Raw genomic sequence first — 23,266 nt, 5'->3', positions numbered from 1 at the left:
TCTTGAAATAAGCAGCTAAATACTACTTTATGTTTCATCAACTACCATGTACAGTTTCTCCTTTGATTAGAGAAAATGGAATGCTGTTTTCATGGAGATTGAGATAGACAGAAAGAAAATACACAGCATCACACCAGACCATCTTACAGAAACAGAAGAGAATAATGGGACACCCACACTAAACATTTTGAGATAAATAAAAAGTTTCATTTCTCCAGTCTGTTTCTCCAAAAGTTACCCAGTGAAACTTAAAACCAATAGGGCATGGATTTTATTCTCTGTTGTAAATTCTTTAAGGTATTTAATTGGCACCAATATTGGCTATGAGATCAAGAAACCCAGACAGATCTGGGAAGCAAATAACCCCCTGAAACAAAACGAAACAAACCCCCCAAAACTAATTAAAATCCTCATGATGGCTGAACATGATGAAAAAAGGACAAGCAATGCTATGTTTGCACATGCATAAAAATGAATTAATACCAAAGTAAGCCAGCCCAGTAAATGTAATCCTTTTATAATCAGGTAGTCTATACAGATATGAGCAATTAGCATTTAATTCAAGGATTCTTTAAGTCTTACCACAATTCAAAAACCAAAATCCTTCCATTCAATAATGTATGACTTTGTAAAAACAGCATAAACCACTAACAGAAAGGTAAAAAAACAAATTTGGAGAATTCACACTACCTGATTTGAAGACTTACTATAAAAACCTACAGTCATGAAGAAAGTGGGGGTACTGGCAAAAAAGAAAAACACAAGAGAACAGAAAGAATAGAGTTCAGAAGTAACCTTATACATATGTTGTCAACTGATTTTCTACAAAGGAACCAAGGCAATTCAATAGCAACAATACAGTCTTTTAAACAAAAGGTGTAGGAACAAATGGACATCTGTATGTTACAAAAAAGTGAACTTTGGCTTATAGCTCACACCATATACATGATAGAATAAGATAAAAGTCAAGAATACATTTTGTCAAGGGTGGATCTTTTACACAAAATTAGTTATTTTACAATTGCTACCATTTGTCATTTATATGGTAGAAGCACCCAGAACTATCTCTATCATTCTGTAAATATGCTTTACACATTTTCAACTACTCAGATAAAAAACTTTTAAACCCACCACTTACTCTATTTGGTAAAAATAGTATTGTGATTAGAATATGGTAAATGAAACAGTATTTGGCTAATACACTTGTTATGTGAAAGAGAAAGGTAAAATGAGAGCTGATAAGAACAATAAAAACAAAAGACACAATAGAACTGTATTATCACAATGAATAAAAATGGGTATAATAATAATACTGAAGCATCAAGAAGAGGGTAAATTATGCTTAAGAATATCTTTAAAAGAATTCAGTTAAACCAGGGAATTACTTGGAAAAAATTCCCACCATAGCCATGCTCCAAAATGACAAGTATAACAGATTATGATGACTGGTCTTAAGGAAGATGCACCACGAAAGATTTTTTCTCTATGAGTGATTCAAATACCCTGTGAGGACTCTCTTATTCAGCCTCTTTCTAAAAAGCATTTCTTGATTTATTTAGGTAGTGATAGGTTTCTTTTGTAAACCTAAAACAACAAAAGAAGGGAGATGTGGGATTTCATAGGTGTTGTAAAGGTTGTAAATATGTCAGTGTGGGTTCCAAATGGGATAAAAAAATGGGGAAGACAGACAAACTCCCTCTTCCATGTGGAGGTTAGTGGTTTACTCCCCTAATCACTGAATTGTGAGATATGAGCCTTTGTACAGTTGAAGAGGAGGACTCCTATGGAAAACAAAAAGTATAACAGGTAACATGTAGAAACTATGTAAGTATTGTATCTGATAAGGAATAAAACGTGTGTGAAACTGTTTAATGGTGTCCTAAGATCTCCACTTTATTGCAGTTAAAAGATGAAAGCACAGAGAAGGCATCTCAAAGTTGGCCAACACTTAAAAAAGCAATTTTATATATATAATCAAGTAAAGTATTTTACCATACTGGTAAAAACAGTTGATTTTGTTTTTAAATCCTGGCATTTCTTTAAAATTTGAAACACCAGATAATTATAAATTATTAATACCTACCAGATAAATGAGCCATTACTCAATGTAGTTTATTACCATAACAGTTTTGAAATTTCATGGCTGAAAAGAATGTTTTCCAGCCCAATTTCCAGAAACTCAGTTTTTGGAGAAGTCTTATGAACTACATGTTATTAGAGCCATCTAACAGCTTACCTGGACCTATCTCACCATGAGCTAAGTAAAATGTCTGTTCTAAAAGTAAATATACTTAATACATTATATAAAGATGATTTTTTATAACACCACAAATGTAAATTTACCTGTTTTGGATCTGATTTCCTGTGAATTTTATGTATTTTGTTTTTTCCATCAGTTTGGTGATTAGTGTATCTATGATCACTTTCTGATTCTGAAAAGCTTCTTCTATAAATTGGTATCTGGAAAGATAAGTAAACAAGCCAATTATTTCAAGCTAATATATCTAAAATGAGGAAAAGCCCCCAGATAGAAACAATTTAAGATAACAAGATTATAAAAGATGTAAATAATAATAATCTTTAAAAAAACATTTTAATATATCTCTAGAAGGCAGGTTTTTCATGCTCTCAAAATTATCCCTAAAAATGAGGGAGTCTTTTTTTTTTTTTTTTAGAAAGAGGGAGTCTTTACAGATATTATTCATGGATACTCTAAATTATTTTGGAAATTTGGGGAAGCTACACATTTATCATTTATAGTTTTAGAGTCTTAGAGAGCTCACTTGGCTGACCTGGCAAAAAGTAGTCACAGATATTTAAGTAGATTTATTTACTATTTTGCAATTTCATAATTATGAGAGTTTGATGCTGTAAACACACATTTCAAAGATTACTTTTAAACATTAGGTGGTTGTGCCACAGAGGTCACAAATATATGCCTTTGGGAAAAATGGAAAGAGTAAGAAAAACTCTTGATGTTATGCCTTGCATGCAATAAGGCTTCAAGCAATGTAACATACAGCACTTTAAAAAATTTAACTTGGAAGTCAACATGATAACCTCTGACAAACTACGTAGATAACTCAAGAGTAGCTCCAGGGAAATAGTAATGTAGAAGATAACTAGTTTTGGGGCACCTGAGTGGCTCAGATGGTTAAGCGTCTGCCTTCGGCTCAGGTCATGATCCCAGGGTCCTGGGATCGAGCCCTGCATCGGGCTCCCTGCTCGGCAGGGAGCCTGCTTCTCCCTCTCCCACTCCCCCTGTTTGTGTTCCCTCTCTCGCTGTGTCTCTCTCTGTCAAATAAATAAATAAAATCTTAAAAAAAAAAAAAAAAGGAGAACTAGTTTTATTACTTTTTCATAAAATGCATAAAATACAGTATTTTACATAATATGATTTAAACGTGCAAGTGCACTTAAATCAGTAAGTATTATAAATAGGGTTGCCAGCATTAGAAAAAAAGGGGAACACAGTTAATAATTCTGTTGGATTTCCTTCGTACATAACACACTCTTTGGGACCCTGATATAGTGTAACGTTAAATGAAATACTTAAAATAGTCATTGTTGTCTTGTTCCTAAACTCGTCTAAAAACTTTCAATATTCCAGTTATGATGTTATCTAGTCCTTTTTATAGACAATCTTTATCAGGTTTAGGAAATTTCCTTTATTCCTCATTTGCTAAGATCTTCTATCATGGGTGCATACACACTTTTTTTTACAGAATGGTTCTTCTGTCTCTATTGAAATCATCATGTATTTTCCCTTTATTCTTTTAATATGAATTACATGAATGATTTTCAAATGTTAAATGAACTCTGTATACCTAAAACAAAGCCAACTTGGTTGCAATTATATTGTCCAAAAATCACAATACTACTGGATTTGGTTTCCTACTTTATTTCTTAGAATTTTCACATTCATTTCATGGGTGAGACTAGTCTGTCGACAATTTTCTATTTTTATTCCCCAAAAAACAAGTTGGAGAGAATTCATTCTTTTATCATTCTCTGGACAAGGCTATATGTATTTAAAGGTGTTCTTTTTACTGCACCTATGTTGTTGATTCATCAATTAAGTCATCTGGGTCTGTAGTTTTCTTTGTGAGAAAGTTATAAATTATGGATTTACATTAAAGGACTATTCTGATTTTCTAGCTTATCTTGTGTTAATTTGGTTAAGTTTTCTTTTCTTTTTTTTTTTTTTTTTAAAGATTTTATTTATTTATTTGAGAGAGAGAATGAGAGAGAGAGAACACATGAGAGGGGATAGGGTCAGAGGACGAAGCAGACTCCCTGCCGAGCAGGGAGCCCGATGCGGGACTCGATCCAGGGACTCCAGGATCATGACCTGAGCCGAAGGCAGTCGCTTAACCAACTGAGCCACCCAGGCGCCCCAAGTTTTATTTTCTAAGAATTATCCTCTTTCAAGTAAAAATTTTCAAATCTATTGACAGATAACCTTTTCGTAATTTTAAATGCCTTTAGAGATGTGTTCATGCCCCCTTTTTGCTCCTAGCATCAGTTGGGTGGGCCTGCTCTCAGTCACTCGTAAAGGAATTTGTCAATTTACTAGTCTTTTGAATGATTTGATTTTTGACTTTACTTCATTAATGTCTGTACTTATCCTTATTATGTCCTCTCCTCCCATTTACTTTAGGTTTAATATATTCATTTTTCTAATTTGAGGTAACTGTTTAGTGCATTTACTTTTTATCCTTACTATCTACTATATACACTTCATGATATCTATTTTCCTCTCATCATGGCCTTAACAATATATTTAGGATATTATTTCCACTATCATTCAGATAAAAATATTTTCTGATATCCATTGGGATTTGTTCTTTGATGCTTTATTTACATTTATTTCTAACTGCTTATTTTGAAATAATTTCTGAGTTAAATCTGCAATGGTACAGAGATCTATACCTTTACACAGCTTAGTTTTTCAAAAATTGACTCATCATAACTCTTTAACACCTTAATAATCAGTATGCATTTTCTAAACACAGGGTATTGTTACGCAACTACAGTATAATAATTAAATGTAAGAAAATGGACACCAAGATAATACTCTTACCTACTCTACACATCATATTCTAGTTACATCATTTGTTTCAGTCATGTCCTCTAAATCACTTTTCCCCTTCTAGTCCAGGCTGCAGTATGGGATCATGCACTGCTGCATTTAGCTTTTGTATGAATTTCATTTCTTCACTTTCAAATTTTTGGAGAATTTTCTCATCTATTATTATCTTCTAGATTTAATTGCATTGAGTTTATGTTAGACTTTGTATGATTTTAACCCTCTGAAATTTAAGACTGCCAATTAAATTTTTTCTTTTGATGTTTGAAAAGAATGTGTATTATTAGGTGCAGTGTTCCTTAATGTCCACACAGTCTTTGCTAATTAGGTTATTTGAATCTTACTGAAATATCCTGATTTTTAATCTGCTTGTTTTGTCAATTATTGAAAAAAGTATGTTAAAATTTCCCACTCCATGGATTTGTCTATTTGTTCTAAGTTCTGTCATTTTTTGTTATATATTTTAAGCCTATGGGCATATATATATTTAGAACTGTTATATCTTTTAAATGGAGAGCCTTCTAAGTGTCCTTTGTCTCAAACAAGTCACTTTGATATAACAGCTTGCCTTTGCTTAGTGTTTATGTAGCGCATCTTCTCCTAATATTCTTTCCATATACTTAGGTTTCAGTTGTTGTTCTTATAAAACCAGTAAATAGCAGATTTTCTATTCTCTTTCTTATCCAGGATGAAATCTTTTAATTTGGAACATTTTACCCATTTACACTTATTATAATTACAAATATACTTATAGATTTACCAACTTACCCAGCCCTTATTAAATCCCATCTGTTGTCTTTTTTTGGCCTATGTTCAGACTGATTAATTACTCCACTTCCCCTCTCTGTTAACTCTGATAATCACAGACACTTTTACTATTCTTTTAGTGACTACTCTAGGCATTACAAAATACAGATCTGGACTCACCATCTAATATTAATTTGTACTTTTTTACCCTTTTGAGTCTTAGAACACGAATTCCATATCCTCCTAACATGTCTGTTGTGTAATACACAAAACACACACACGACACACACCAATAAAACATTTTTGTTACCTATGTCAACATTTATCCAGATTTACTCATCCTTAACCTTTTTAATTGCTCTTCATTCCACCATGCATTAACAACCATTTCTCTTTTGCCTAAGGTATACTTTAGTGAGGTTTTACTGGGGATTTATTATCCTAGTTTATTTTGTCTGAAAATGTCTTTCATTAATCTTCATTTTAAAAAATGTTCATGGAGTATAAAATTTTAGTTTTGTAATTATTTTCTTTTTGTACCTTAAAAAATTTCTTTTTATCCTGCTGGGGATTTATGGGGCTTCCTTAACATGGGCTAGACATCTTTCTTCAGTATTACCACATTCTAAGCCATTATATTCTGTCCTTAAATGTTGCTTCCTTCCCGTTCCCTCCCCCTTCTCTCTTCTTGGGCCCCAGTTACACCTTGTATTACTACTACTTCTACTTTCATCCTTCTATTTACCATGCTTCATTCTGGATATTTTCTTACTTTTCTTCTAGTTCATTAATTCTCACTTCCTGCTATGTCAAATCTGTTACGGCCACTAATGAGTTATTTTCAGTTATGGCAATTTTCAATTCTGGATTTTCCATCTCATTCTTTTTTATAGTTTTCAGTTCTCTACCCAAATTTTCCATTTTGTCTCTTATCTTCAGTATAGAAAGATGTAGCCCTAAGGGTCTTTTTATATTATTTGTTGTATCTGCTAGATTTTGTTCACATTGTTCAATCTCCTAGAATATTCGATTACTTCTAATTATGTGTTGGACAATTTTGCAAAATTCATTACTGAATAAATCTAAGGCAGAAGATGATGTTTTCTCTCTTCAGGAAGGATTTACATTTGATTCTACCAGGGCACCAGCAGTATGATATCAATTTACTGTCTTTGGGTACTGAAAAAATTTGATGCTGAGGCTTCAGTCCCAGTCAGGAACTATTTAGTATAGTAGCTAGTTCATCTTTACTGTAATAGTGTAGACTTTCAGGATTCCAAATCAAGGCAAGGAGAAGCCTTCCACCCCTGTAATCCCTGAACTCCAATTCCTATCTTCCCAGCCCTGTGGCCTATCAGAAGTGTTCCCCAATCTCCTGGTCAATGCCTCAAAGGGGAAAAAAGCTCTTACCATTCCCTGTTCCCACTCCAACCTGATCTAGTAATTTTTTACTAATAAGCTCTAAAAATTTTTTATCAATGACTTCTATATTTTGTCCAGGTTTTCTAGTTATTCTCACTGGTATGGCTTGGTCTAAATTGCCTAGTCTGCCATTATTGGAACCCTAGACCAATTTTTCTTTCTTTTTTTTTTTTAGTTTTATTTAAATTCCAGTTAGTTAACATACAGTAAATAATATTAGTTTCAGGTGTACAATTTAGTGATTCAACACTTACATACAACATCCAGTGCTCATCACAAAAAGTGCACACCTTAATCCCCATCACCTATTTAATCCATCCCCCCACCCACCTCTCCTCTGATAACCAGCAGTTTGTGAGCCTAGACCATTTTAAGCAATTTTATTTGTATCAATCAGAATCTTACTGTTTTATTTATTTATTTCTTTAAAGATTTTATTTATTTATTTGACAGAGACACAGCGAGAGAGGGAACACAAGCAGGGGGAGTGGGAGAGGGAGAAGCAGGCTTCCTGCCGAGCAGGGAGCCTGATGAGGGGCTCAATCCCAGGACCCTGGGACCATGACCTGAGCCGAAGGCAGATGCTTAACGACTGAGCCACCCAGGTGCCCCCAGAATCTTACTATTTTAAATAAATCAGTGGTTGCTGACTCAAATGCCTATGGGAGGTCAGATTTAAAAATAAGCTTTGGTAGGAACTATAATGAATTGGGAAAGGCATGCCTCGTTCTACAGAACACTAAAATGAATTCCACCCAAATGCTGACATGTAAGTGTATGGGGCCCAAAGCCATAATAGGTTCCATTTTCTCAAAAACCCAAAGATCTAAATCTTTTTTCTTATTGTAAAATCTCCTCATTTTACAAACAACAATTTGGCAACAAATTACATTTATTTTCAAATAGTGTGTAGGTCAGTGGTTCTCAACTCAGGGTGATTTTGTTCTGTAGGGCATTTGGCAACATCTGGAGACATTTTTGTTTGTCACAACTGGGAGGATGTTACTGGAATCTAGTGAATACAGGTCAAAGATGCAGCTAAACACCATACAATGAACCAGAAATGCCCCCACAACAACTATTAATAGCACCTAAGTTGAAAAATCCTGGAACAAGCCAACATACTGCTGGCCAAACAAAACTTTTTTGCTGACTGCCATTTGGCTGGGGTGCCAGCAGTCCTCTATTCCTCATAAAGCTTATTATAAATGTAAGTATATAATCAAAGATGCCAGTACCTATGCTCTTTATGCTCTAGTAACTGGCAGTCCCGGCATGTCAGTTTATCACATGTTTCACAGTAAAGCTTCAGCTGCTCCTTCTTATGAAAAGGACAAAACACTGGTCGCTGACTGGTCACACCAACTGCCTCTGTAGAAACAATGGGAGGCAAAAAGAAGAAAATTAATGTAACTGAATACTACATAATTATTATTAATTTAAATTCGAATCTACTGAGATATAAAATAGCTATAAACAGTTTCTGACACTATCACTACTACTAGGCTTTATATATATTAAAATAGCACCGTACGGTGACAGATGGTAGCTATGCTTGTGGTCAGCACAGCATAATATATAGACTTGTCAAATCACTATGTTGTACATCTGAAACTTATGTAACATTGTGTGTCAACTATATTTCAATTAAAAAAAAAGAAATAAAATATTAAGTATTCTCAGCATTTTAGAAGGAAAAGATAAATAAGCTTTTCTTCCCAGAAATTCAAATTAACTCAGGAGAAAAAGAAAGTATACAGTTAAAAATATGCTTTATGAAATTAAAAAGTCTTAAGAAAATAGCCCAGGTAAGTGAGTGTGAATCAACTGGATGTTTTCTACTCCAAATATGGCAGGAGATAGTTTTAAATGGAATTCAGAAAATCTAATAAAAATGTATTAACAGTGTGATCGAAAAGTTATTTTCCCACTTCTGTAAAAATCCTTACCCATTAACACAGAAATAATCATAAAGTTTTCACTATATACCATAGTCCTCCATGTAACTTCTTTTTAATTTTCTTTCTTTTTAAGAGAGAGCACACAAGTGGGGGTGGGGGCAGAGGGAGAGGGAGAGAGCAGGACAGGGGTCTGGATCTCACAACCCTGAGACCACAACCCGAGCTGAAATCAAGAGTCCATGCTTAACTTAAGCCACCCAGGTGCCCCAACCATATAACTTTTTTTTTTTAGTTTTTTAATTATTAAAATATAATGTATTATTTGTTTCAGGGGTACAGGTCTGTGATTCATCAGTCTTACAAATACACAGCACTCACCACAACACATAATCTCCCCAATGTCCATCACCTGGCCACCCCATCCCCCCACCCCTCTCCACTCCAGCAACCCTCAGTTTGTTTCTTGAGATTAAGAGTCTCTTATGGGGGTGCCTGGGTGGCTCAGTTGTTAAGCGTCTGATTTCGGCTCAGGTCATGATCCCGGGGTCCTGGGATCAAGCCACGCATCAGGCTCCCTGCTCAGTGGGAAGCTTGCTTCTCCCTCTCTCACTCCCCCTGCTTGTGTTCCCTCTCTCGCTGTGTCTCTCTCTGTCAAATAAATAAAATTCTTAAAAAAAAAAAAAAAAAGAAAGAAAAAAGAGTCTCTTATGGTTTGTCTCCCTCTCTGGTTTCTTCTTGTTTCATTTTTTCCTCTCTTCCCCTGTGATCCTCTGCCTTGTTTCTCAAATTCCACATATCAGTGAGATCATACGATAATTGTCTTTCTCTGATTGACTTATTTCGCTTAGCATAATACCCTCTAATTCCATCCATGTTATTGCAAATGGTAAGATTTCAATTTTTTGATGGCTGCATAATATTCCATTGTATACCTATACCACATCTACTTTATCCCTTCATCTGTCGATGGACATCTGGGCTTTTTCTGTAGTTTGGCTATTGTGGACATTGCTGCTATAAACACTGGGGTCCAGCCATTTAACTTCTTAATAGTTACCCAGAGTGACAATAAAACTGAGCAATGCTTATGTTATAACGTTAAATAAAAAAAAAAAGAATACAAATAAATATAATTATTGATTAAACAGTAAACATCAGTTATGTCACTAATAATCAAAGGTAAAATCCAAACATTTCAGAAATAATTCCACTTCCAGCAATACCCACTATTAATAACCTGTTATGTGTTCATCTGGTTGTTTTTCTATGTATATAACTACATACATTAGTAGGTACTTTCTTTTATAGAATTTAAAAAAACGGCATTACACACACTATCTTATAAGATTTCTTTACTTAAGAACTCTTAGATACCTTTCTTACTTTGTTTTAGTTTGAGAGAGAGAGAGAGAGACAGAGCGCGCGCACACATGCATGTGCGCGCTCACACATTGGAGCAGGGGGAGGGGCAGAGGGAATGAGAGAATCCCAAGCCCACTCCACGCTGAGTGTGGAGCCAGACGTGGGGCTCACAACCCTCAGATCATGACCTGAGACCCAAAATCAAGAGTTGGATGCTTCACCGACTGAGCCAGCCAGGTGCCCCTCTTAGATACCTTTCTGGGTTAGTAAATATATCAATTTATTTATTAACTGCACAGTATTTCATCAAATGAATATAACCCCTGCAGCGGACGTTTGAATGTTTCTCATTTTTCAATATTGTATGATAATGCTGAAATAAACATATGAAATGTATAAGTCATTGAATGTTTCCACAGATAAATTCCTACTAGAATTGTTGGGTCAAAGGGTGATTTATACAAATATAAGTACATGATCCTCCAAAAAAAAAATTGTACCAATTTGTACTCTTACCAGTGTAGAGTGGCTATTACCTACATTACTAACAGCATTTTGTCAGTATTTTTAATCTTTGCCAATCTTATAAAAAAAAAAGATTTCACTACCTTTGGACATATTTCTTGAATAACTGAGATAGAACAACTTTTCACATTCATCAACCATTTGTATTTCTCTTAAGAACTGTCTGTTCATAACCTCTGCCATTTTTCCAATTGTCTTTCTTACCAATTTGTAGACACATTTGATAATACTGCTTGCCAAAGATTTTAGAAATATTTTCTCCAGTCTGACTTGGTTTATGGTATTTTTCCAAGTAGATCCTTAACACATTTTATAGAAAAATTAATCTGTTTTTATTTTTTGTGGCTTTAGTTTTAGAGAACCTCTTCTAGAAAGGCTTTTTCCTAATTATAAAAATGTTTACTTTTTTTCTTATAAGTGAAATTTTATGGTTTCTCTTTTAAATATAAATTTTGTATTTATCTGACGTTTCATATACAGTTGACCCTTGAACACCATGGGTTTTAAGTGCACGGGTCCACTTACACGTGATTTTTCTTGATAAATACAGTACAGTTACTGTAAACGTATTTTTTCTTCCTTATGGCTTTCTTAACATTTTCTTTTCTCTAGCTTACTTTGTAAGAACACAGTATACAATACACACACACACACACTCCCACACACACTTCCTACAAAATGTGTAAATGTGTTCTGGGGCACCTGAATGGCTCAGTTGATTAAGCATCTGACTTCAAATCAGATCATGATCTCAGAGTCCTGGGATCCAGCCCTGAGTTGAGCTCCCTGCTCAGTGGAGAGTCTGCTTGTCCCTCTGCCCTTCTCCCCACTTACTCACACGCTCTCTCCCTCCCAAATAAATAATTTTTTTTTTAAAAAAAGTGTGTAATTGACTGTTACCAGTAAGGCTGCTGGTCAATAGTAGGCTATTAGTAGTAGTTAAGTTGTTAAGTATTGGGGAGTCAAAGGTTTACATGGATTTTCGACTGCGCAGGGGTCAGCACCCCTCAAGCCTCATGTTATTCAAGGCTCAGTGGTACTATCAATATTTACAAAATCTTACATGTATGCCAGCACACAGAATGAGTTCACAGACTCACATTTTCTGATCATAATAAAACTATGAAGTTGAAACAGGAAACAAAAAAATCCAAGTAATGGGAACATTTTCCTTTTTCCTTTTAATGAATTCTTGGGTTCATAATAACCACACTGTTAAGCAACTTGCTTTTTGCATTTAATATACATCATGGCCTTCTTTCCATATCATTATTTATAATCTACCGAACCAGAAAATAACAAATGCAAAAATTTGTATATCTTCAACTGCATGGTCATAAATGCAGAATAGATTTTTTTTTCTCTAATTAAGTAGGTTCCAACGTGGGGCTTGAACTCATGATCCTGAGATCAAGAGCTGCATGCTCTACTCACTGAACCAGCCAGGTGCCCCCATATATGCAGAATATTTAAAAAATAGTAGAAATGTAAGTGGGAGATTATATCAAGCTTTAAACACTTATTAATTCTACAAAAGATAAAAATAAGTATCAAGTATTTATGTCAATTAAGTTAGTAATAGAACTTTAAAATCAGGGTAAGCTGGAGAAATTAAAGATAAAAATAATGAACTAAAATATATAAAGGATAATTAGATAAATAAATTTCAGAGCCATTTCTGTGGATAAAAACAAAAAGATAACCTACTATCTAGTCAGATCAAAAAGCAGGCAAAAGGGAGGGATGGGGTGGCTGGGTGATAGACATTGGGGAGGGTATGTGCTATGGTGAACGCTGTGAATTGTGCAAGACTGTTGAATCACAGATCTGTACCTCTGAAACAAATAATGCAATATATGTTAAGAAAAAAAAAAAGCAGGCAAAAATGCATAAAACTCATACGGAAGAAGGAAAATAACTAGAGAAAATTAGCAATATAGTAAAAGACTATTAAAAGCACAACACATCAAGACCAAATGCAATTAATTCTAGCAATGCAACAATGGCTTAGTATTAGTAATGTGAAATCTTCACAGCTTCCCTGTACCCTTCTCCTTGATGTGCATGTCATGTAGGCATCACAGTAGATAGAGTGACCATACATCTTTAATTGGCTTAGGACATTCTGGGTTTGTCCCTGCTCTTCAACAATAACTATAGAGCTTCTGATTTAGGTAATTAGAACATCATATCACCCATTTATAGACTTCCTTTACTTACTGAAGAATTTAGATCCTGACTTGGTCATCCTCCTAGTCTTCAGTGTCACCATCACTCTGGATGATTTAGAAATCCACATAGATTACCACATAAAAACAAGGCTCTCAGACTTTCTATCTCCAGAGACCTATACTCCATTTTAGCTCCTCACATCATGGTCCCACCCTAGACTTTTGATTGTCCATAACTGTTCCATTTCTACAATCATAAATTCAAACATCCACTCTAATAATTTCTACTTTCTAACCTTCTAATTCTTAGTTAACTACTCTTACTGTGCCTCAAAGATCTCTAGGTTCCTAACAATTTCTTTCACTCTATCAACTGACACTATCAACTTCATTTCCTTTATACAGTTAAAAAAAAAAAATCTTTCATTTAGTAAATGCCATGATTTGTACCTCTCATTCTACTGAACTTCTGCAACACCTATGCAGCTAAACTCCAACCCTAAATAAGTTCAATTCTTCTCTGTACCCACATGCATACTGCTGAGGCCTGAAGGAGGAAGTTTTATTTTTTATTTATTTTTTAAAAAGATTTTGTTTATTTATTCATGAGAGACAGAGAGAGGCAGAGGCGGAGAGAGAAGCAGGCTCCCCTCGTAGCAGGGAGCCGGATGTGGGACACGATCCCAGGGCCCCAGGATCACGACCTGAGCGGAAGGCAGATGCTTAACGGACTAAGCCACCCAGGCGCTCCCCGATGGAGGAAATTTTAAGGCCTATACATCAAATGTAACCTGGATGCTACCAAACAATCTGTTTCTGAAGCTGGAACTCTCTTTTACCGGAGTTATTTCAAGTATCCCACACATTCTTGATCTTTTCATCTTATATTTCTCTGCTCAATTTTTCAATAGATGACTGAACCACCAAAAAAGAGAACTCTTTCGGGCACTATCTATTCAATTTATCTGAATCTGTACCTGGCCTCTTCTCTTTTGTCTTTTCCTCATTAGTGTCCTCAGAAATTATATCTTCTTTTCCCGTGTCACCAGACTCCTAGCCTCATCTCTGATTCCTTCTCCTGAATCTTACTCTCCAGCTACATTCAACTGTCTCCCTCTGGAAATCTGGGTGTGTACTTCAGTTTTCCCTACCCCTCTCCTTCCTGTGATGAACTTCTATTCCTCCTTCAAGCCCCAGATTTGGCCTCCAACCTAAATCCCCAAATCTGAGTTTGGTGCTTCTTTCATGTGTTCTCATAGAACTTAGGAGGACAAACTATGATTGCTAATTTGTTTGTAGTCTTCATCATACTTATAACTTCTGTGGGGCAAAAGTATCTGATTCATTTACATCTCCAATGCTTAGCAAAGTTCCTGGAATATTGAATAGACATACAAACACTGGTTGACTTGGATTAAAAGCAAAAAATTATTTTTAAACAAAAATATATTAATGAGCCATAAAAACAAATGAAGTTTGATAAATGCTACAACATGGATAAACCCTGAAAATAGTGATAAGTGAAATAAGCCAGATACCAAAGGACAAAGCTATAGGATTCCACTTGCAGAAATAAGCAAATTTGTAGAGACAGTAGATTAGAAGTTCACAGGGGCAGAGAAAAGAGGGGAATAAGCATTATTATTTATTGGGTATTGTTTCTTTCTGGGATGATGAAAAAACTTTGGAAACAATGGTGATGGCTGCATAACACTGTGAATGCCATTAATGCACCATACACTAATGAACTGAATGTAATGTAATACACAGTGTACCTTAATGAACTGTACACTTAAAACTGGTTTAAATGGCAAGTTGTAAGTTACATATATTTTACTACAATAAAAGAATACATTAGTAAACTTTACATTATAAGCAATACAATAAAAACTGAGAAGCTGTAAATTACATAAAAAGCAGAGCTTCTTTAGTTATCTACCTATCAAATATCATGAACCAGGTTTATCACAACAATATCAGAGGGGAAAGAGTTATAAAACTTTTGTTAAGCCCACCTCTTGTCAACACCTTAGAAATAAGAGAACTGATGAGAGAACATAAGTTTAAAAAGGAACTTTTTTTTTTCATTTGCTATATATTTACACCAAATTAAAGCATTTACAGGAAGTGGGGGCACAGGGGTTGGGAGTATGAATATAAGGCAGAAATATTCTGTATCTATTCATATTTAACATTTTTAAGTATTCAAATTTCAATTACAATACAGACCTCCTTATATTAAAAAACAAGAGTGTATTTAATGCTTACAAGTGTATTAAAACAAAGTTAGTACAGGAAGAGAGAAAAGAGTGGGAAGGATAGAGACAAAAAGAGATTAAAACCAATTTATTACCTGGAGATACTTCCTCCTTCTGTCTCACAGTGTGGTCTTTTGTGAACTTCACTCTTTGATGAGCTCTGATGCATGTCTTACAGAGCCACTCAACACATTCTACACAAAACCCATTAGCTTCTGCATTGTCCTCACAGCTTGTACACACCTAATAAGAGAAACATGTCACAGCAAGTTTTAAGAAAAATGCAAAGGTGGTCAAACAACTAGTCATATAAAATTGATATACCAATCATACTTGCCTCTATCAGTTATCTTAACAGTGTTTGTAAATTTAAACTGACATGTTTTAAATTATAAACATATGAAATTGAAATACGGCATTGTCCTTCATTCAATATATCAAATACTCCAGGCACTATGCTAAGTGCTGAGGATATAACAATGTGGAAAAGCAAACATGGTTCCTGCCCTTATGATACCGAGTCTCATAGATGGGAGTGTGCGTTCATATCCCCATTCCCCACTTATTAGCTAGGTAGTTCTTGGGCAGGTTACTTAGAACGCTCATCTTTAAAGTGAGGTTAGTAACAGATTTTATTGAGTAGTGCTGAGATTAAATGTGAGGCACACAAACATTACTGAAAGAATCACACCAATATGTAATTACAAACTGAGAAGTGCCATAAAGGAAAAGTATGAGAAGCTATAAAAGCATATGACAGGGGAAACTGATCTCATTTTAGTGGGGTTGGAGTGTTGGAGAAAGCGAGAGATTACCCAGGCAAGGCTTTCTCTAAGGAGATCATATTAACACTAAGATATGAAAGTTGAGTCATCAATTACTGATGAAAAGACTTCTAGGCAGACAGAACAGCATGTACAAAAGCCTCTGGCAAGAAGAGTACAGCAGGCTCAAAGAACTGACAGAAAGTGTGACTGAAGTGCAGAGATCAAGGGAAGACTGGCAAGAGAAGAAGCTAGGGGCAAGGCAGGCAGAGGGGCCAGATCAAGCATGATCACATGGCAATTTTGGTCCTTGTCTGAAGAAGTCTTCTAAAAGCTTTTAAGTAAGTGACATGGCCAGACTTGCAATTTTAAAAATCACTGCCACTGTAATATAGAGAACAGATTATAAAAGGGGCAAGTGCTTTCTGCAGAGACAAGTAAGAGGCTTTTTCAGTGGTTTAGGTGGAAGTGGGAATGAATGAGGAAGACTGATGGCAAAACTGGTTCAGAGGATGCACTGGATATGGGAGATGAAGAAGGGACAGCTCCTTTGTTTCCAGCTTCTGTAACTGTGTAGAGGGTGGCACTATTCTCTGAGAAAAGATATTAAAGTTACATGTAAGTAGTCCTCATGTTACCTTTTGTGGCTGGGGAAAAAAAAATTCCCCTCAGTTAGTGCTTTACGTTAGCCAAATTCCAAATACCTGGATAACATTTTCATTAATGTTTCAAACCTGCCTTTTCTCAGCTCTTATCATCTTTAACCTTTCTAACATTATTGACTCCCACTTCCTAGAAATCATTTGGGTTCCTTGATACCTCCAGCTCCTCTTATCTCCCCGATTGCCCTCTGGATCCCACCCCCCCCCTCCAATTCTGTACATTTTTTGTTAGATCTGGGGACTGTCTCATCCACACTCCCTTAGCTTCAGCTATCCTGTCTTTAAGGATGTCACCCAAAATTTAATCTCCACACTGTAAGAAAGGATGAGGGATCTATAGTATATGAAGTAAAACAAAAAAAGCAAAGTGGAAAAGCAAATCATGCTACTGCTCTTCTAAGAAAGATGGGGATGGGTGAAATAACATTTGCTAATATTTTAAAAATAACATAGGGCGCCTGGGTGGCTCAGTTGGTTAAGCGACTGCCTTCGGCTCAGGTCACGATCCTGGAGACCCAGGATCAAGTCCCGCATCGGGCTCCCTGCTCAGCAGGGAGTCTGCTTCTCCCTCTGACCCTCCCCCCTCTCATGTGCTCTCTCTCTCTCTCATTCTCTCTCTCAAATAAATAAATAAAATCTTTAAAAAAAAAAATAACAAAAAAAAATGACATAAAATTACTTAAAATTATATATAAAATATTTTAAATGGAAGAATAAAGGAAATTAAATGGTTACCTATAGGGTAGAGAAGAAATAAGGTACATGGGTAGATTAAACAGCCATAGTTTGAGTTCTCTCAATACACTGTGTTTTATAGATTTTACTTTATGAATGTTTTATATGTAGTCCTAAAAATTACAAAAATTAAATCCCTAAAAAACAAAAGCAAATGAAACAAATGAATCTGCCTATCAAGCGGGTGGCTTGACTGTTCAGAGAATTATTTATTTCAAGTAACTTTAAATATTACAGTGTATGTTAACTAACTGGAATTTAAATAAAAACTTGAAAAAAATTATGATTTGACTATCTCCAGTGCATACATGCAGTAACTGCTGTCTTCCTTGCTTTCTATTTTGACAGAAACAGCTCTACAATTTCTACTTTCAGGCCCAACTCTGTTCTTCCATACTCTTACTCTGAAAACCGTATTTATGCTTTATGAGCTGGTTCCACATTAGATTCTAACAACAGATGGTGCTGGAGGGAGACTGCAATGCCAGAGGAAGAAGGTACTCCATCATCTTAGCTGTCTTGCTATTTGCTTGCATTTTCTGTGAACATCATGCCAATCAATGCTACTTCACTCCAGCACAGGCACTTCATTTCCAGAGCAGCACTGAGCTCTAGTCTGCAGTTTTTCCAATCCTCCTGGAACCAGCTTTGGAGGTATTGCCACCACAGGCCTCCTGCTCCTGAGGTCCGCAATCCCAAGGCCAAGCACTCAGACACCATGGGGCACGCAGCACTGCCTCTTCGTATGTCTGAACTGATGTTCCACAAGACCCTTCCTCTAATTTTGACTAATTCCAACCTTTTCTCTTTGTTCTCTGAGCTGCTTCTTTATACTTGCTATCTCTATGATACTTTAAATATTTTTTACTTATCCTTTCAGTAAACAAGTTTGTATCTAGTTAACAATTCTTAATTTTAAGAATTAAGATGGCTCCTGATTGTACCAAAACCGATACAATATACCCTATAATGTAGATATATTTGGAGAAAATAAATAATTATGTCAACGTAATTGAGTACCAAGATTTCCAATGTCAGATAAGTGAGATAAACATAAAATCAAAAAAGTAAAACCTACAAATCTAAATTGGACTTATAAATATCAATATATACTTGTGGTATATTTGCTTTTTCCTTCCTAGGCAGTTGCTGCTTGTGTATTTTCAACAATTAGGCACCCATTACCTCACATGGAAGCACATTTTATCTTTGGAGAGTGCACTATTGAGCCAAATGAAATCTATTTCTCTTCTTAAAGTCTTCTAGTTACAGGAATCTTAGATGTTATATCCTCCCTCAGTAACTTCTCATGAGCGTCAAATCAGGCTGTCAGTTTGCTTAGGGGTGGAATACATTCACATTTAGTAATCACAGACTTTATTCCCTCTGCTGAATTTGAATTTTCAGCAGATCCACCACTCTCCTGATAATTGAGCAGTCTTCTCGGTGCTGTTCAAATGACAGTCAGGGCAGGGAAGGGAAATGGGGAGCGTTCTGTGATCCTCAGCAGGGTCAAGGTAGAACGTCAAAGACTGGTTGCACTGGAGATGATCCTGGTTATCTTATGGGACAGCCCAGAAGGCATGGCTACAACCCTAATTTCTCACATACTCTGTAGGACACCAGGTCAAACTATTAATCTGTTCTGTGGAAATATAACAGCAACAAAAACATGACAATTGGACATTTGGTATCATATAGAACAAATATCTATACACTGAATTTTTATGCTAGCAGCTGGTGGTTTTCGCACTAGGGGGATGCAGTTTCAGGTTTTTTTGGTGTAGAGAATAGCCACTTGCTGTCTGAGCTCCTGGGGTCATTTCTCACATTTTTGCTACAGAAATTTGTTCACTTGGTAAATACACTTTGACCACCAATACTAAAGTTGGTTGCTTTTCTGTTAAAAATTTGCACCCATTACTTTTCTAAAATCTTAGACTTCTTAAAAACACTAGTTTCCTTACTGAGGTTGACAGTTTTCTATCACCTAATACTTACTTTGTATTCTGTTTATCCCTTTCCCTTAATAAAGATTTCAGAGACTCTACTGTAGTTCCTTAAAATTCCATGTGTTTGAGGTTGATGAGCTTCTTAATAAAAAAGATGCCTTAGAGAGGATCCTTGTCTGTGCCCCAAGAGACACTATGTGGCCTAAATTCAAGACCAAGCCAGATAGACTTGTTTATTCTTTTTTATTCAAGTGTAATTAACATAGTGTTATATTAGTCTTAGGTGTACAATTTTATGATTCAAAAATTCTATACATCACGCAGTGTTCAACACGATAAGTGTAGTCATTTTCTTTTTTCAATAAAAAGTGTTTGCTAAATCATTCTCCTGCAAGGCCTAGACAGATGACCAACCCAATGGTGATTAGTATCCCCAGCACCCATACTGGTCTCCAGATACCATTTCCGACTAAAAGGAACCAAAGCCTCTAACAATATGTCAAAACAGAAAGCAGGGGAGACAGCACTGAGTACTGTGATTTTATCAGCATGACTCAGGAATCAATGTGAGGCTCCTGTTGCCAAGATGGCACAAGTGGAGCATCACTAACAACTACTAGAACATATTTCATGTTAAAAACCCACGAATTCATAATGACATACAAACACACCACTCATTAGTCAACCTCTGAAGAATGCTAAGAAACTAAGTTACTCTCTAAAAATGAGCAACTAAAGGAAAAGAATCCAGTGTTTAACCTACCTTTCCTTTATAACCAAAGAATAAATGAAGGAAGCCTTCGGTTTCTCTTCCAGTTAAGAAATACAGGGGCATGACAGAATGAGAAGGTCATAGTTTTCCAAGGCCGTAATATAATACGGGATCATGGCAGCGATCGTTAATGGCCACTGACATCAGGAAAAAGAAAGACAACCAAACTCCTGTGCCTCCTGACTGAAGTACACACAGACATACGGATGAAAGTATTCTCATACCCCCCCACCCAGTGGAACCTGAAATTAAATCAGCCTCCACATTTTTACTGCCAGTGTACACAAAATACAGGAGACAGAAAAGTATGTTAAATGACTTTATGAAGATGGTCAGCAAAAGGCAGAATAAGGCTTACTATATAGGATTAACACCCAGTTTATCTAACAAATATATTAAAAAGGGCGGAAAAAGAAAGCCACTGAAGTGAAGGGGTAATTTGAGATTAATTAAAAGATAGGGTTGAGACAAATCAACCAAATGCACTGTGTAGGCCTTACTGGATCCTTACAGAAACAAACCACTATTTTAAAAAAAGAACCACAACAATTAGCGACATTATCACTGAATGTTTGATGATATTAAGGAATTACTGTAAATTTCTTTTATATGTTAAATTAATATGGTGGTTACATTTATAAAAAAATTATTTTTCCCTAGAAATATTGAAAGGTTTATGGATTAGATGATATAATGCCTGGGAATAACTTCAACATAATATAGTGTGTGTATGTGGGGGAGTGTCAGGTTAAACATAAAATGAGTTCGTGACTACTAAGCTAGGTAATGTGTACATGGGAGTCTGTTATGTGAAACTGTCCCTTCTCTTGGTAATGCTTAAAATTATCTGTAACAAAAAGTTTTTAAAACTTTATCTTCGGCTATAAACTATCCTGAGCTCCAGTTTGATCACAGATGACATTACCTTAGTCTTATAGGCAAATTCAGTCACATTCAAAACCAATTCTCTATCTACTTCCCTGCCCTCTTTCTCTCTGTGAAAAGTACCTACCATCCTGGTAGTGGGGTCCCTTTCACCTCCACATCCAATCAGGTATATCAAGTCCTATGTGGACTGTAACTTCTCCCCTTCCCTTCCTTATTGGTACTAGGCTAGTTCAGCTCTCATTACCTCTTGCCTAGTGCTTCCTTCATCCCACATTATCACCTCTCCTGTCTTCATTCCCAAAATATCCCTTCAAGTACCCTACTCCTGAACCAGGTTTAACAACCTCCCTAGCCTCACTTACCTAAAATGAAGATGTCAATTTGGACTATCTTTAGTTTAATTGATTATAACTTCTTCCGATTATTTTGTGACAAAACAGAGTAGATAAACTTAGTAAAACTAATTGATTATACAGAGGCATAAAGCAGCCTCTTAAATTTGTCCTTTAGATTAGAATCCCTTCAATACTCATCTCTTATCACCATCAATTCATATAGGATCATAACTCCACCCTGTTGATTTTTTATGCTGCTTTGCTTTTGAGTTTTCTGGATTGAGCATTCACATGCACTACTTAGAGTTCATCTGATGAAGCATAACTTGGTGAGTGATATGACTAACAAAGTATATCTAGTATAAATATAATCACATATGAAGCAAAGTGACATGACACTCTAGTAGACAAAAAAAAAAAATCATTGGTATTCACAGGGGAACTTTCAGAGGTGTTAAGTATTTGACACTGTCCTCACATAAATAACTGCATTTTCATGCTTTAAAGCTGGTTTCACAACAATTAGAAAGTTTATTCCCTGCACCAAGCCCTGTTTTGGCCTTTGATGAACTGTGGATACTTTTGAAACAAAAGGGATATTTAAAAAAATTTTTTTTTGAGAGAGAGAGAGCTCATGTGTGCACAATGGAAGGGGGAAAGGGCAGATGGAGAGGGAGAGAGAGAATTCCAAGCAGGCTCCATGCCCATACGGGGCTCAGTCACACAACCCTGAGATCATGACCTGAGCTGAAATAAAGAGATGGCTGCCTAACCGAGCTACCCACGCACCCCCAAAAGGGATATTTTAGTTAGTAATGGCTATATTCATTTTAAATGAACCCTAAATTCCCAGTTCCCCCAAGAAACAAAAAGCTGAAAATGAAAAGTACAGAAACTTAGCTTTGTGATTCCTGAAGTGTCCTAAACATTACTTTTTTGATTTTTACATTTTAGATTAATAATGATTTTTTCCATTGTCAGATTCTGTTCCTTCACAGACCTTATGTTCCAAATTTAAGGAAATTCCTAGAGAAATCATCAATGAATCATGATTCAAAAGTAGATTAATACACTACACTTTAGTACAGAATTAATCATAGCTCACCTCCACCAGAGTACTACAATTCACCCACCAGCGACCAGACATTTAGATTTAAAGGGCCAATAGAGATGTTCTACATGTGGGTTATGGAAGTGGGGAAAAAAGAAAAACACCATTGGGTCTCTAAATCCAACACCCTGGACAATGTTACTAAATGAGGCTTTCAAAGAAATACCATGCAGAAAAGAAGACGTTCTTAAAATGCAGAAACCATACTGATCAAAGACATGGAATCTGTCATATCATTATAGAGTTCATCATTAAAACAGAAAAAAATGAAAAAGGTGGGACTTGAAATAAAAAAATCTAATTGTCAATACACAGTAAAGTTACAAAAAAATGAAATACTGTCAAATATAGAATAATGGTTTTCTCTGAAGGGATAGGGAAGGTGGGGGTACAATCAAGGCTTCTGAATTGGCACCGTTTTATTCAATAAGATGAATTATTTATTATTCTTTATTACCTTTTAAAATATTACATAATTTGATAGACATAATGGTCAATGTCAGACACCTTTTTAGAGTCCTTCAACAATTCAGGCTGCCTCATTAAGAGGAGGCAAAACATTTAAGAATTAA

General features: G+C 35.6%; 1 protein-coding gene across 2 annotated transcripts in view; it reads right to left on the bottom strand.

Annotated features, from left to right (window-relative positions):
- The window catches only part of TRIM24 (tripartite motif containing 24), a 109,398-nt gene that overhangs the window by 36,950 nt on the left and 49,182 nt on the right, over positions 1 to 23,266 (bottom strand). For both annotated transcript variants that reach the window (XM_036117206.2, XM_036117204.2), the window contains exons 3-5: positions 15,571 to 15,718; positions 8,497 to 8,629; positions 2,344 to 2,460 (exon numbers count right to left, since the gene is read on the bottom strand). In XM_036117206.2, the coding sequence (XP_035973099.2) occupies positions 2,344 to 2,460; positions 8,497 to 8,629; positions 15,571 to 15,718 (398 nt within the window). The remainder of the gene's footprint in view (positions 1 to 2,343; positions 2,461 to 8,496; positions 8,630 to 15,570; positions 15,719 to 23,266) is intronic.

This window comes from Halichoerus grypus, chromosome 12 (assembly GCF_964656455.1).
Source record: "Halichoerus grypus chromosome 12, mHalGry1.hap1.1, whole genome shotgun sequence".
Lineage (NCBI taxonomy): Eukaryota > Metazoa > Chordata > Mammalia > Carnivora > Phocidae > Halichoerus > Halichoerus grypus.
The sequence above is the reverse complement of the archived record's forward strand: the minus strand, read 5'-3'. Positions and strand labels throughout refer to the sequence as shown.